At 48.5% G+C, this 13825-nt stretch overlaps 1 protein-coding gene across 5 annotated transcripts in view; it reads left to right on the forward strand.

Moving 5' to 3' along the window:
• add2 (adducin 2 (beta)) overlaps window positions 1-13825 on the forward strand; it is a 149177-nt gene that overhangs the window by 131235 nt on the left and 4117 nt on the right. For all 5 annotated transcript variants that reach the window (XM_063057087.1, XM_063057086.1, XM_063057084.1 and 2 more), the window contains 4 exons: window positions 4054-4173; window positions 5911-6000; window positions 6556-6718; window positions 9136-9231. In XM_063057087.1, coding sequence (XP_062913157.1) covers window positions 4054-4173; window positions 5911-6000; window positions 6556-6718; window positions 9136-9231 — 469 coding nt within the window. The remainder of the gene's footprint in view (window positions 1-4053; window positions 4174-5910; window positions 6001-6555; window positions 6719-9135; window positions 9232-13825) is intronic.

Consider the following 13825-nt stretch of genomic DNA (forward strand, 5'->3'; position numbering starts at 1 on the left):
TCTCAATTACTGCCGTCGGGGAGGAAGTATAGGAGCCTGACGATGGATATTAAATGTTTTAAGGACAGCTTCTTCCCCTTCAAGAGCAGATTTCTGAATGGTCCATGGACACTGCCTCACTATTCCACTTTTTCACTTTATTTATTTATGTTTTTATTTATTTTAACTTACGGTAATTTTTACATCACGTGCTGTGATGCTAGGGTGTCGGGTTGGAGATATGTCTCTACCAAAGGAGGTGTAAGGCTCTCCTTCCCTCCACTGGCCTGCAGGTCACCCTTGGGCAAGGTGTAGCACCTGCTTAGCCCCCTGATATGGGTCACGTGAAACCATGGGATCATGTGGTTGTCGGTCGTACGAGCAGCCGGTGCAGATCACAAGTCCTGGTTATGCGACCACTGACGCCAGGCAGACAATCTCTGAAGAGTATTGATAATGGCTGGGGTCACCCATCTTGTGAAGACACTGCCCAGAAGAAGGCAATGGCAAACCACTTCTGTAGAAAACGACTGGCAAGGACAATCATGGTCATGGAAAGACGATGCTCCCCTCCGTCATACGATACGACACATAAGGAACGAGCGATACGTCGCCATGCTTCCCTAAGATTCATTTTTCTTGCGGGCATTCTCAGTAGAATGCAAAGAACCAGTGAAAAACTGCAGACCCAGAGACTGAACAAAAGGAACTGTTTCTGCCGGGTTAAGCAGCAAGTGCAGGTTCAGGTGACGAGTGAACATTAATGCAAAAAAAACAACCTTGCCCATGGGAGGAGGCTGTAAACAGCATCAGGTGTGGCGGCACCTTGCACTCTCCATCTCGGCTGAATCCGGGACGATGGGGAGGGCGGAATCAGCACCCGGGATGGAGCACCGCTCCGTGAAATGGTGAAGGAGATCGCAGTCAGTCGCCAGCTGCTCCTTCAGAATCAGAGTCAGGTTTAATATCACTGGCATATGTTGTGAAATTTGTCATTATGCAGCGGCTACTGTGCAATACATTTTAAAAAAACTATAAATTACATTTAGAAAAATGTATAAAATTAAGTTTAAAAAAAAGGTGAGGTACTATTCATGGGTTGGTTCATTATCCATTCAGAATTCTGATGGAAGAAGGGGAGATGCTGTTCCTAAAACGTTGAGTTTGTGTTAGGAGTCCTGTACCTCCTCTCCGATGATAGCAAGGAGAAGAGGGCATGTCCTGGGTGATGGAGGCCGCCTTTGAAAATGCCCTGGATGCTGGGGAGGCTATTGCCCACGATGGAGCTGGCCGACTTCACAAATTTCTGTGGCGTTTTCCAATCCTGTGCAGCGGCCCCTCCACGCCGGGCAGTGACGCAGCCAGTTAGACTGGTTCTAACCGACGCATTCTGTGGGAAGACCAAGGCGAAGTGGAGGGCCGCTGGCATGTGGCACTGTGGGTCCTGCAGGAAGACTGTGGTAGAAGGAGCCTGGGCCTATGACACGACCTCAGCTGTCACTGTGGAGCCAGTGATTCATCCCCTCCAGGAGCTGAAGGACACAGATCATCAGGGGCGTCTAATTTCCAGCCATTTATATCAAAGTTCAAAGTAAATGTTTCATCAAAGTACATATATGTCACCATATACAACCCGGAGTTTCATTTTCTTGAAGGCATACTCAATAAATCTATAGAATAATAACCATAACAGAATCAATGAAAGACCACCCAACTTGGGCTTTCAAAGTAGCTAATAAAAGATTAAAGGGTTAGTGCTGTGTACAAGGCCAGCCTGTGTGGGTCTGTGCAGACACACAATCCCTGAGAGAGGTGTCAGTCGCCAAGACCCCTCCCTCCCTGCTGCATTGCAGTGGTGTCCACACTGACTGTCTCCAGCGCCCTCTTGTGGCTGCTAGTACCAGTAGAATTTTAAATCAACGTCAAAATCGAGTTGACAATTGTCATGTTCACATTTTATTTACTGATTGAGATACAGCGTGGAATAGGCCTCTTCAAGCCATGCCACCCAGTAACCCCCAATTTAACCCTAGCCTAATCAAATTATGGGACAATTTACAATGACCAATTAACCTACTAAGCAGTATGTCTTTCGACTGTAGGAGAAATCAGAATCAAGTTTAATATCACCAGAATGTTGTGAAATTTGTTGTCTTTGCAACAGTAGTACATTGTAATACTTAATAATGGAAATAAAAAGAATTACAGTAATATATACAGTGCTTATAAAAAGTATTCACTCCCCCCTTGGAAGTTTTCATGTTTTATTGTTTTACACGTTGAATCACAGTGGATTTAATTTGGCTTTTTTTGACACTGATCAACAGAAAAAGACTCTTTTGTGTCAAAGCAAAAGCAGATTTCAGATCTCTACAAAGTGATATAAATAAATTACAAATATAAAATACAAAATAAATTAATTTCTTAAGTATTCACCCTCTCCCCACTTAATATGACACACCAAATGAGCACTAGCGCAGCCAATTGGTTTTAGAAGTCACATAATTAGTTAAGTGATCTGTTTTTGGAGACCTGTGTGCAGTCAAGGTATCTCAATCGATTGTAGTAAAAATACACCTATGTCTGGAAGGTCAAACCACTGGTGAGTCAGTATCCTGGCAAAAACTACACCTAGAAGACAAAAGAATACTCCAAGCAACTCTGAAAAGATATTGAAAAGCACAAATCAGAAGCTGGATACAAGAAAATTTCCAAGTCACTGAATGTCCCTTGGAGTACAATTAAATCAATCAGGAAATGGGGGGAATATGGCACAGCTGTAAATCTGCCTAGAACAGGGCATCCTCAAAAACTGAGTGATGGTGCAAGAAGGGGACTAGTGAGGGAGGCCACCAAGAGACCTGTGACAACTCTGGAGGAGTTACAAGCTTCAGTGACTGAGATGGGAGAGACTGCACATACAACTGTTGCCCGGGTGTTTCACCAGTCACAGCTTTATGGGAGCGAGGCAAAGAGAAAGCCACTGTTGAAAAAAATCACTGCTTTTTGAACACAAATGCATGCAACTAATGCTGCTTAAAAACTGATTGCTCTGAGCATGGTCTAGTGTCTAAAAGCCACGTAAGCGCACGTGACTGATGATAGTTCGAAACTGGCAACAGTCCCCTGTCCCAATTAAGTGACATTGTGTCCCAAATAAACAAAGGTAATCCCGGCTATTTTCCTTAAGAGTTGTCCCAAATAAGAGGCTGTCCCGAGAAAATTGATGGCCCAATTAACTAGGATCTGTTGTATTCAGTTGAAGGCTGCATTGAAACTTGGCTTATGCAGGGGGCATTGTGGATTTTCCTGGGTAGTTGTTGGTCTTGTCCACTGGTACAGATTCAGGATTGGAGGGTGGGTGTTTAGGGTAGGGACACACATAGTGTTGATGGCGGGGTGGGGGGGCGGAATAGGGACACAGTCTGTCCCATCACCACTATTCTAAGGTCAACACTGCTGCCTGGTTTCAGCAGTTAGCCGGTTAGCCGTCTCCGGTGAAACGTAACCATATTTGCAGTTGTTCAAGTTATTGTTAAGACAGTGGGTAATCGGCTTCTCCATTGAGTCTTTCAGTGAATAGCTGAGGAATTTAACAAGTGAAATACTTGGCAATGGATTTCTCTTCATTTGATTCAAACATGGAAAGAGACCATGTGCTCCCCTGCCTCTTGTCCACCGGTGCATCCTGTCCAACGTGTCCACCACTATGCCGCGGCCCAGGTATCTGCCGTTGCACCCTGCCATTCATCCTCCAGTCTTCCCTGACAGAGCTCCCACCCTCAGGTGTCTGCCGCTGCACCCTGCCACTTGTCCGGCAGTGTTCCCTCCGGCAGGTGGGCCACTGCTGCCCCCGCCAGAGTTCCTGCGGTGCTGCTGCCCCTGGCATCCACTGATGAACTCTGAAAGCGCTCCAGTGATGCCTGCCATTGTACTGTGGTTTCTGGGTGCCAGGGTTCTTCGCTGGTACCTTTGTGTCCTCTGCCAGTGCACTCTGACGTTAACTTGACAGGGACAGTGAACCTGCAGGAAATGGCTGTGGAAATAATGTTCTCCTCTTTTGATTTGAAACAGTGGCTGAAGGCTGACGAGGCCAAGAAACCCAGCAGCGGAACTCCGATCAAGATCGAGACTCCCAACCAGTTTGTGCCTCTTTTTACAGACCCCCGGGAAGTGCTGGAAACGAGGAATAAGGCAAGATTATGTCAGAGTGTTTCTGTCACTGTCATGTTAAAGTTTATTGTATCCTGAACAAGACCATTAGACATTGGAGCAGAACTAGGCCATTCAGCCCATCGAGTCTGCTCTGCCGTTTGATCAACTCTGACATGATCAACCCCATTCAAGAATGACAGCTTCCATCCTGCTGTTGTCAGTGTATGTACCACCAGGGTCAAATACATTTCCGTCCCTCTGTTATCAGTGTCTGTACCACCAGGGTCAAACACATCTTCAGTCCCTCTGTTATCAGTGTATGTACCACCAGGGTCAAAGACAGTTTCCCTCCCACAGTTACCAGACTCTTGAACAGACACTAAATGATGAGCGCATTTCTCCCAGTCTCTCTCACTATGGCCCCTACACTCTATTTGTCTGTGTGCACTGCACTTTCTGTGCAGCTGCAACACTCTATTGTGTTTCTCTTTTACTCCCTCAGAGTAATTATATAAGGTATGATCTGTCTGGGTGGTACTCAAAACAAGCGTTTTGCTTTCGGTTTATTATTGTGACATACTGAGATGCATGAAAAGCTTGTCTTGCTTACTAGTACAGAGAAAGTGCAGGTTAACCACAAGGTGCAAGGTCATAACAAGGCAGATTGTGAGGTCGAGTGGCAAATTTATCATACTCGTCATCATCATCACTATGTGCCGTGTCGTATGACGTGGGTGATCATGGTCTTTCCATGACCATGATTGCCCTTGGCCAATTTTTCTACAGAAGAAGTTTGCCATTGCCTTCTTCTGGGAATGCCTTAATGAGACGGGTGACCCCAGCCATTATCAATACTCTTCAGAGATTGTCTGCCTGGTGTCCACCACCTGCTCCTGTGGCTTCATGTGATCCTGTTTCAGTTGGGGGTGGGGGGAGGAGGGTGTTGCTTTCAGGTACTACAACCTGCCCAAGGGTGACCTGCAGACTAGCGGAGGGAAGGAGTGCCTTACATCTCCTTTGGTAGAGATGTATCTCCAGCCCGGCACACGTCAGGATAATCAAGGTCACGACCCACCCAGCCAACACACTCTTCGTCCCTCTTCCCTCCGGGAGAAGGCTCAGGAGCTTGAAGACTCGTACGGCCAGATTTGGGAACAGTCTCTTTCCAACTGTGATAAGACTGCTGAACGGATCCTGACCCGGATCTGGGCCGTACCCTCCAAATATCCGGACCTGCCTCTCGTTTTTTTTTGCACTACCTTACTTCCCCTTTTCTATTTTCTTTTTATGATTTATAATTTAAATTTTTAATATTTACTATGGATTTGTAATCCAGGGAGTGTGAAGCGCAGAATCAAATATCGCTGTGATGATTGTATGTTCTAGTATCAATTGTTTGGCGACAATAAAGTATAAAGTTATCAAACTTAGGAAACTACTTAATAATCTTTTACAGTGGGGTAGAAGCTGTCCTTGAGCCTGGTGGTATGTGCTTTGAGGCTTTTGCATCTTCTGCCCGGTGGAAGAAGGGGAAGAGAGAAAGTCTGGGATGGGTGGGGTCTGATTGTGCTGCCTGCTTTACAGAGGCAGCAAAAAGTGCAGACAGATCCCAGAGAGGGGAGGCTGTTTTCCGCGATGTGCTGAGGTACCGCGGAGACCTTCGGTGATGGTGGGGCCAAGGGTGAGCTACTGCTTGAGGTTGCCCTCTGTGTAGCTGGGTCTACAGGGTGGGTTATCGGCGCATACGGTTCCTGAAGGTTGCTGTTTAACCTCTAGATCCGAGAGCTGAACCGGCAGGATATGAAGTCGGCGGGACCGCAGTCGCAGCTACTGGCAGGCGTCATCACGGAAAAGAGCCGCAGCCCGGTGAGTCAGTCCCAGGGATCAGTCGCACTTTCTTGCCCCAGTAGAGGGGTTGAGTGCTGTCAGGGTGACTCGCCAACACTTGTGTACAGGGGCAATGCTAAAAGGGTTAGAATGTGTTCGATTGGCCAAATGGCTCCATTTGGGGCTTTAAATTTTGACGTATTGTTTCAGATCAATTTCTAGCGTCACCTCAGCAGTGTGTGTGTGTGTTTGTACTGCGTATCTGTGCATTTGCACGTGAATGCATGTGTCCACATCTGTGCACATGTGTGTGCATGTAAATGTGTGAGTGTGTGTGCACGTGCACGTGTGCAAGTGTGTGTATGCGTGTGTGCAAATAAAAGAAAATTTAGCTTTATTTCTCACATTTACATCAAAACATGCGTTAAAATGCATTATTTGCGCCGACGACCAACGCAGTCCGAAGATGTGCTGGGCAGCACACAATTGCCACCATGCTTTCGGTGCCAACGTGGCATGCCCACAACTTACTAACCCTGTCCCGCACGTCCCAGGGCTGGGCAGTATATTAACTATGTGCATTGTTTACATCAGTCTGCAGAAGGAATGCTGCCTTCAGAGGCCCAGGCTGCGACCGAGCGGGATCGACAGGCGCTGGAGCAGGAGCCTGAGCCCCCGAACCCGTTCAACGAGCTCACCGACCAGGAACTGGAGGAATACAAGAGAGAGGTGGAGCGGAAACAGCTGGGGCTGGATGGTAATGTCTTCAGAGTCTCTTGTGGGGAAGCTGGCAAGTTCAGGTTGAGTTACACTGCCCACCTCATCCATCCCCAACAGTGATAAACCCATCTGCCTGTAAACCTGTTTCTCTCCACTTCCCCATTCAAACATTTGTCCAGAGCAACACACACTAAACACTGGAGGAACTCAGTAGGTCAGGCAGCATCTATGAAAGTGAGTAAACAGTTGACATTTCAGGCCGAGACCCTTCACCTAGATTGGAAAGGAAGGAGTAGAATGGCCTACCCATCACCTGTCCCTGGTTCCCCACCTCCTTCCCCTCATTCTGTAGTCTACTCCCTCTCCTATTAGGTTGCTTCTTCAGTCAGTTACATCTCCCTCCTATCACATCCCAGTTTCTTATTTCATCTCCCCCCCCCCATCCCATCCACATTCCTCCTCACCTGGTCTCACCTATCACCTGCCAGCTTGACTCCCTCCTCCCACCAACTTATTCTGTCAAAAAATTCTGCCCCTTTATATCTTCTTCCATTATCTCTTTCATCTCCCCCTCTCTCTCATTACCCTCTCCCTCTCTCATCCTCACCTCTCTGTCTCATTGCCACCTCCCTCCCTCCCTCTCTCCCTCTCTCCCTCTCTCTCTCTCTCGCTCTCTCACCCTGACTCTGTCATCCCCCTCTCTCTCTCTCATTACCCCTCTCTATGTCATCCTCACCTCTCTGTCTCATCGCCACCTCCCTCCCCCCTCCCTCTCTCCCTCTCTCTCTCTCTCGCTCTCTCTCTCTCATTACCCTCTCTCTCTCATTACTCCTCTCTATGTCATCCTCACCTCTCTGTCTCATCGCCACCTCCCTCCCCCTCTCCCTCTCTCTCTCTCGCTCTCTCTCACTCTCACTCTGTCATCCCCCTTCTCTCTCTCATTACCCTCTCTCTCCCCTCTCTCATCCTCCTCTCTCTATATACCCCTCTCCCTTCTCTCTCCCCTCTTTCTATCTCATCCCCACTCTCTCTGTCATACCCTCTCTCTCGTCCCTTCCCTCTCTTTCTCTTTCTCATCCCTTCTCTCTCCCTCTCATCCCCATGCACTTTCTCTCTCTTCCTTTCTCTCTCACATCCTCTCCCTCTTCTGCCCCCACAATTTCTTCCTTTCCCCTCCCCCTCACCCCTCTCTCCCTTCCTCTCCCCCTCACCCCTCTCCTCCCCTCCCCTTCTTCCCATCTGCCTCCCTTCCTCCCCCTCCCCCTCTCCCCCTCCCCTGTTCCTCCTCCCCTCCTCCCCTTCCCCTCTCCGCTTCTCTCTTTCTCTCACTCCCTTTCCCTTCCATGAGAGACTTCGGGGTATTTATGGGATCACGGTGGTCATACGAAAGGACAGGTAAAAGATGTTTCTGTACTGTGCGACTGCACAACTTGAGAGACTGTAATCTAGCATATTGTTGTTGAATAGATGGGCTAGCTTAAAGGGCAAGGGCCGAATGGCCAACACCCGCTCCTATTTCTTCCTTACCTACCCTTTAACAACGATGTAAATGCACATTATTGTTGTTGAGCAACGCACACAAAATGCTGGAGGAACTCAACAGGTCAGGCAGCATCTATGGAAATGAATAAACCATCAGCATTCAGTTCTTCAGGACTGGAAAGGGAGGTGAAGGTGCCGGAATATAAAGGTGGGAGGAGGGGAAGGAGGATAGCTGGAGGGTGATAGGCAGTGGGTGGGAAAGGTAAAGGGCTGGAGGAGAAGGAATCTGATAGGAGACGAGAGTGGACCATAGGAGAAAGGGGAGAAGGAGGGGCACCTGGGGGTGATGAGGAGGAGAGGTTAGAGACCAGAGTGGGGAATAGAAGAAGGGGGGTGGTGGAAGAAATAAAAATTACCAGAAGGAGAAATCAATGTTCATGCCATCAGGTGGGAGGCTACCCAGATGGAATATAGGTGTTGGTCCTCCACTCTGAGAGTGGCCTCATCGTGGCATGAGAGGAGGCCATGGACTGACATGTCAACATGGGAACAGGATTAGAAATTAAAGTGGGTGACCACCGGGAAATTCTGCTTTTGGTGGCTGGAGCGGAGGAGCTTGACAAAGTGGTCCCCCAATTTACATGCAGTCTCCTCTATATAGAAGAGGCTACATCAGGAGTACTGGATACGATAGATAACCCTAACACATGCGCAGGTGAAGTGTTGCCTCACCTGGAAGGACTGTTTGGGGCACTGAATGGAGGCGTACGGGCAGGTGTAGCGTTTCTGCCGCCCGCGGGGATAAGTGCCGGGCGGGAGATGAAAGGACAAGGGAATCATGGTGGCAGCGAACTTGTTAAAGTTGAGCTGGATCCTTGACTTTCAAAGTTTGAAGTAATCTCCGCACGAGACTGGACTAAAGTACAAGCTGATCTGACGTAGACATCAACAGGCTGACTACTTTGCACACAGGTCCAGATGAGGAGGATACCTCGGCAGGGATTTCTCCTCTGAAGACCCCTCTCACTTCGCCAGCTAAGTCACCCACGTCTCCCAGGTCACCAGGAGGTAAGCGATGGATGGGTAGGTCTCTGTCAGTTCAAAAGATAGATCATTGCTTCTGATATAGTAAATGTATCAATGACCTCGAAAGGATTGATCAGAAATCTCCCATCTATTCCCCATGTGGATACCCGGTATATTACTCCCAATGTGGACTCTGGAGTGTGCATATACAGTTTCCGATGTAGATTTCCAATCTATCATTCCCAGTATACAGTCCGATATTTTCTTGAATCTGAAATTCTGGTGTTCTCTGTAAGGACCCCAGACGCGCGCTGTTTAATTTGTTATTATTTCTCAACAGGGTTTCCTTGCAGGTTTGATGCTTCGGTGCGTCTTTGCTCGCTGCAGTGTTTGTTTGCCTTGTGCTGTGTGTTGTGATTTCTCCGCACTCTTTTCCGATGGGAAATAAGAAGCATTTTTTTTCTTCTGCAGCCAGCAGCCTTGCTCCGAGACTGATGCACAGTTTCTGACCGCAGGACAGCAGCCGCTGAGGGCCGGTTCCCTCTCTGACCCTGAGCCTGTCCGTTCTCTCGGGGCGGGGGGGGGGCGGTCAGGGCAGCTCATCACCAGAGCTGTTGCTCTTTCTGCAGGCCAGCGCCAGTATTTGGCTCTTGGCGGTTCTCTGACCCATCTCTGCCCCGTGGGGTTGGACTTCGATTCTCTCCTGCAAATGGCTGATGGACATGAAATGGTGGGGAGATGGAGTGCATCACAGCCAAGCCCCAAGCGACAGTTAAAAGTTGCTGGTGAACGCAGCAGGCCAGGCAGCATCTCTAGGAAGAGGTACAGTCGACGTTTCAGGCCGAGACCCTTCATCAGGACTAACTGAAAGAAGAGATAGTAAAAGATTTGAAAGTGGGAGGGGGAGGGGGAGATCCAAACTGATAGGAGAAGATAAATACATGGCTAAGGAGATGGTGCAGGAGGGAGGGCTTCATGTTTCTGGACAATTGGGCTTTGTTCCAGGGAAGATGGGACCTGTTCCAACGGGATGGTTTGCACCTGAACTGGAGGGGGACTAACATCCTTGCCGGTAGATTTGCTAGTGCTGCTCCGGGGGGTTTAAACTAGATTTGCAGGGGGAGGGGAACCAGAGTGTTAGAGCAGATAGTGAGCTGGAGGAGGATAAATGTCATGTGAGGACTGCATGTATAGACAGAAATCAAAGGTTTGTACGTGATAGAAATGTTCTCAGGTGCATCTATTTTGGGCCAAGAACCTTCGTCTAACTACAAAGTTGTTACGAAGTCGTTAATCCTGACGAAGGGTCTCGGCCTGAAACGTCGACTGTACCTCTTCCTATGGATGCTGCCTGGCCTGCTGCGTTCACCAGCAACTTTTATGTGTGTTGCTTCGAAATTCCAGCATCTGCAGATTTCCTCGTGTTTGCCCAAGCGACAATTCACAGGTTGGGAAATAACAGTGAGAATTCCGGGGTTTTGGCCGTCTCTGCGGGCTGTGGAAATGGTTCCAATTCTCAGCGCATTCCTCCGACCACTAGCCCCCACACACGCGTCAGGCCAGTGACCTCAGTATGAAGCGAAAGTAGAGGCCGCTTGTGGGCAGGGTCACAAAACCACACAGCACAGAAACAGGCCTTGCAGCCCGTCGAGTCTGTGCAGGCCGAGATGCACCTTCTTTTTACACTGAACCACTCTAACCCATTCTGTTCTCCCACTATTCCCACAATTCCCCCTCACCTACACGCTTGGAGATGGTCAAAACCCCAGAATTCTCACTGTCATTTCCCAACACAGATTCCACCCCTCGCCTACACACTTGCAAAATTTACAGCCGCCGACTTAACCTACCAACCCACAGGCCTTTGGGAAACCGGAGCACCCGGTAGCTTTGACATTCCCCTGATTTGGTGAACTGTGCCATCTTACACTCCAGCCCCTATTGGCATCCCCAGAGAGTTAGACAGCTCAGGCAAAGGCCCTTTGGCCCCCCATCTCTGTACTGTCCATTCAGTACCCATCCCAATCCTCCATTTTGCTGCACCCCACCCTCTGCAGCTCCCCGCTTCTAAAGCCCCACCCCCCACCAGTACAACCTTACAGCGGACAATTAACCCACCAATTCACATATCTCCTGCTTTCCAGAGGGCTCACATCATTTTCCCTAGTAACTTTTAACAAAACTTTCTGGTGAATTTCAGGACAAGCCGTGGCCACTCGATGAGAGACGTTGAAGCGGGGGGAGTGGGGGTGTCACCTAGTGTTCAAATGAGTAGAAGTTCTGGACAAAACCTCACACTTTCTGTCCACATTCCTGTTTGCCAGGGAGTCCAAAGCGAGCGCCTCCCACTGTGTTGAAGCTACTGGCGGGGGGAGGCGAAAAGTGGGGGGCTTCACTGTTTGACTGAAATACAATGCTTCTCCATTCTTCTGTGGTTGTGTGGTGATGTCTGCTGCTTTTCAAACGTGGCCATCCTGTTCCATTCTTGTTCTCTTTTTTTTTTCTCCCTTTCGTTTGGCTCACGCTAAAAGGAGTTCCTCATGACACTGAGTACTTGTCATTGTAGTAAGTATACTATTCAACCCACTCCCCACCCCCTCCGTGCTATCGCCCCGGGAGACCCCAATCCCCTTCCTCGTCACCCCTTGCAGTCCTCGATATTCCCCTCCCCGGTCCCTGTGGCACAGCAGGGACGGTGCTGCAGGTCCTTTGGGTTCACTTGCTTCCGAAACGAGGGCACAAGGAGGCCATGCGTCCCAAACCACTGCCTGACGTTCTGCTGCTCTCCGGCTCAGCTCAACGCTGCCCCTCACTCAGTACTGAGGCTCTGGGGGTACTGCCCTGTGCGTTATCGTCCAATTGACGCCTTTCCTACCGTAATAATGGTAGGCAGCCGTCGATCTCAGGGGATCGTGGGTTTGCGCCTCTGGTGGACTGTGTCCTCTCCAGGCCGCAAGCCTGGGCGGGAAGATTTGAAGAACCGGCTGTTGCCCTTGCAGTTGTTCCCCCTCTCCACGTCACTGATGTAGTCCAAGGGAAGGGCAAGCGATGATACAGCTGACACCAGTGTCGTCGCATACCATACCATAGAACGTAGAAAATATCACAGTGCAGGCCCTTTGGCCCACAATGTTGTGCTAACCTTTTAATTTACCCTATGATCAATCTAACCCTTCCCTCCCACATAACCTTCCATTTTTCTTTCATCTATGTGCCTATCTAAGACTCCCTTAAACGTCTCTAATGTATCTGCCTCTACCGCCACCCCCAGGAGTGTGTTCCATGCACCTAACGCTCTCTGTATAAAAAAACTAGCTGTGATATCCCTCCTATACCTTCCTCCAATCGGTTCTAAATTATGCCCCTCGTATCACCCATTTCTGGCCCCCACTCTATCTATGCCTCTTATTATCTTACACAGCTCTATAAAGTCACCTCTCATTCTCCTTCATTCCAAAGAGAAAAGCCCTAGCTCGCTCAACCCGTACTCACAAGACAAGCTGTCTTATCTGGGCAGCATCCTGTAAATCTCCTCTGCACCCTCTCTAAAGCTTCTACATCTATCCTACAATGAGGCGACCAGAACTGAACACAATACTCCAAGTGTGGTCTAACCAGGATTTTACAGAGCTGCAACATTACCTTGCAGTTCTTGAGCTCAGTTTCCTGACTAATGAAGGCCGACACACCATACGCCTTCTTAACCGCCTTATCAACTTGTGCAGCAACTTTGAGGGATCTATGGACGTGGTCTCCAAAATCCCTTTGTTCTTTCAGCCTGCTAGGAATCCTGCCATTAACCCTGTACTTTACCCTCAAAGTAAATTACTTCCCACTTCTCCGCCCTGCTTGGTATCCTATCACTGTCCCACTGTAATGTACGACAGCCTTCAATATTATCCACAATGCCACCAACTTTCGTGTCATCTGCAAATCGATGACCTCTGCTTTCACCAATTTTGCTCGTGACTCCCCCCCACACACACAATGCAGGGGAGGAAATATAAAGGCTTTATGCTGTTTAGACATTTTGAAAAGTTTAATTCTGTTGAACATGGGATTAATTTGGATGTCGAAATTGGGTTTTGATTATTGTAATATCGGATGAGTGGATTAACAAGCCACAACAGCACAATGCCTAGATGGACATCGCTTGCGAATGAATGCTGATTAGATTTATCCTGGGGCCATCTACTCACAATTCAATCATTTCTTACATTTCAATGTTTATGAATAGAATAGAAAAGGAAATATTGTCCAAATACTTTGCACCATCGTTTCACTTCTGGGGTGGAGAGGGGAGTTGGGGGGTGGGTGGTGGTGACAGTCCCAGATGAATGGGATAAATCTGCCCTCTGGATATTGGCCGTGACACTACTCACTGATCATAACACAAACGTAGAACAGTACAGCACAGTACAGGCCCTTTGGCCTTCGATGTTGTGCCAACCTTTTAACCTACAAAATCAACCTAACCCTTCCCCCCACCTAGCTCTCCATTTCCCTATCATTCATGTGCCCATCTGAGAGTTTCCAAATGTCTTAGTGATTACCACTACCCCTTGCACTGTTAGAGGTACCTACCGCTCTCTGTGTAATTAAAAAAAACCCTTAAACTTTCCTTCACTCACCCTAA

Source organism: Mobula hypostoma, chromosome 8, assembly GCF_963921235.1.
Source record: "Mobula hypostoma chromosome 8, sMobHyp1.1, whole genome shotgun sequence".
In the NCBI taxonomy this organism is placed as follows: Eukaryota; Metazoa; Chordata; class Chondrichthyes; order Myliobatiformes; family Myliobatidae; genus Mobula; species Mobula hypostoma.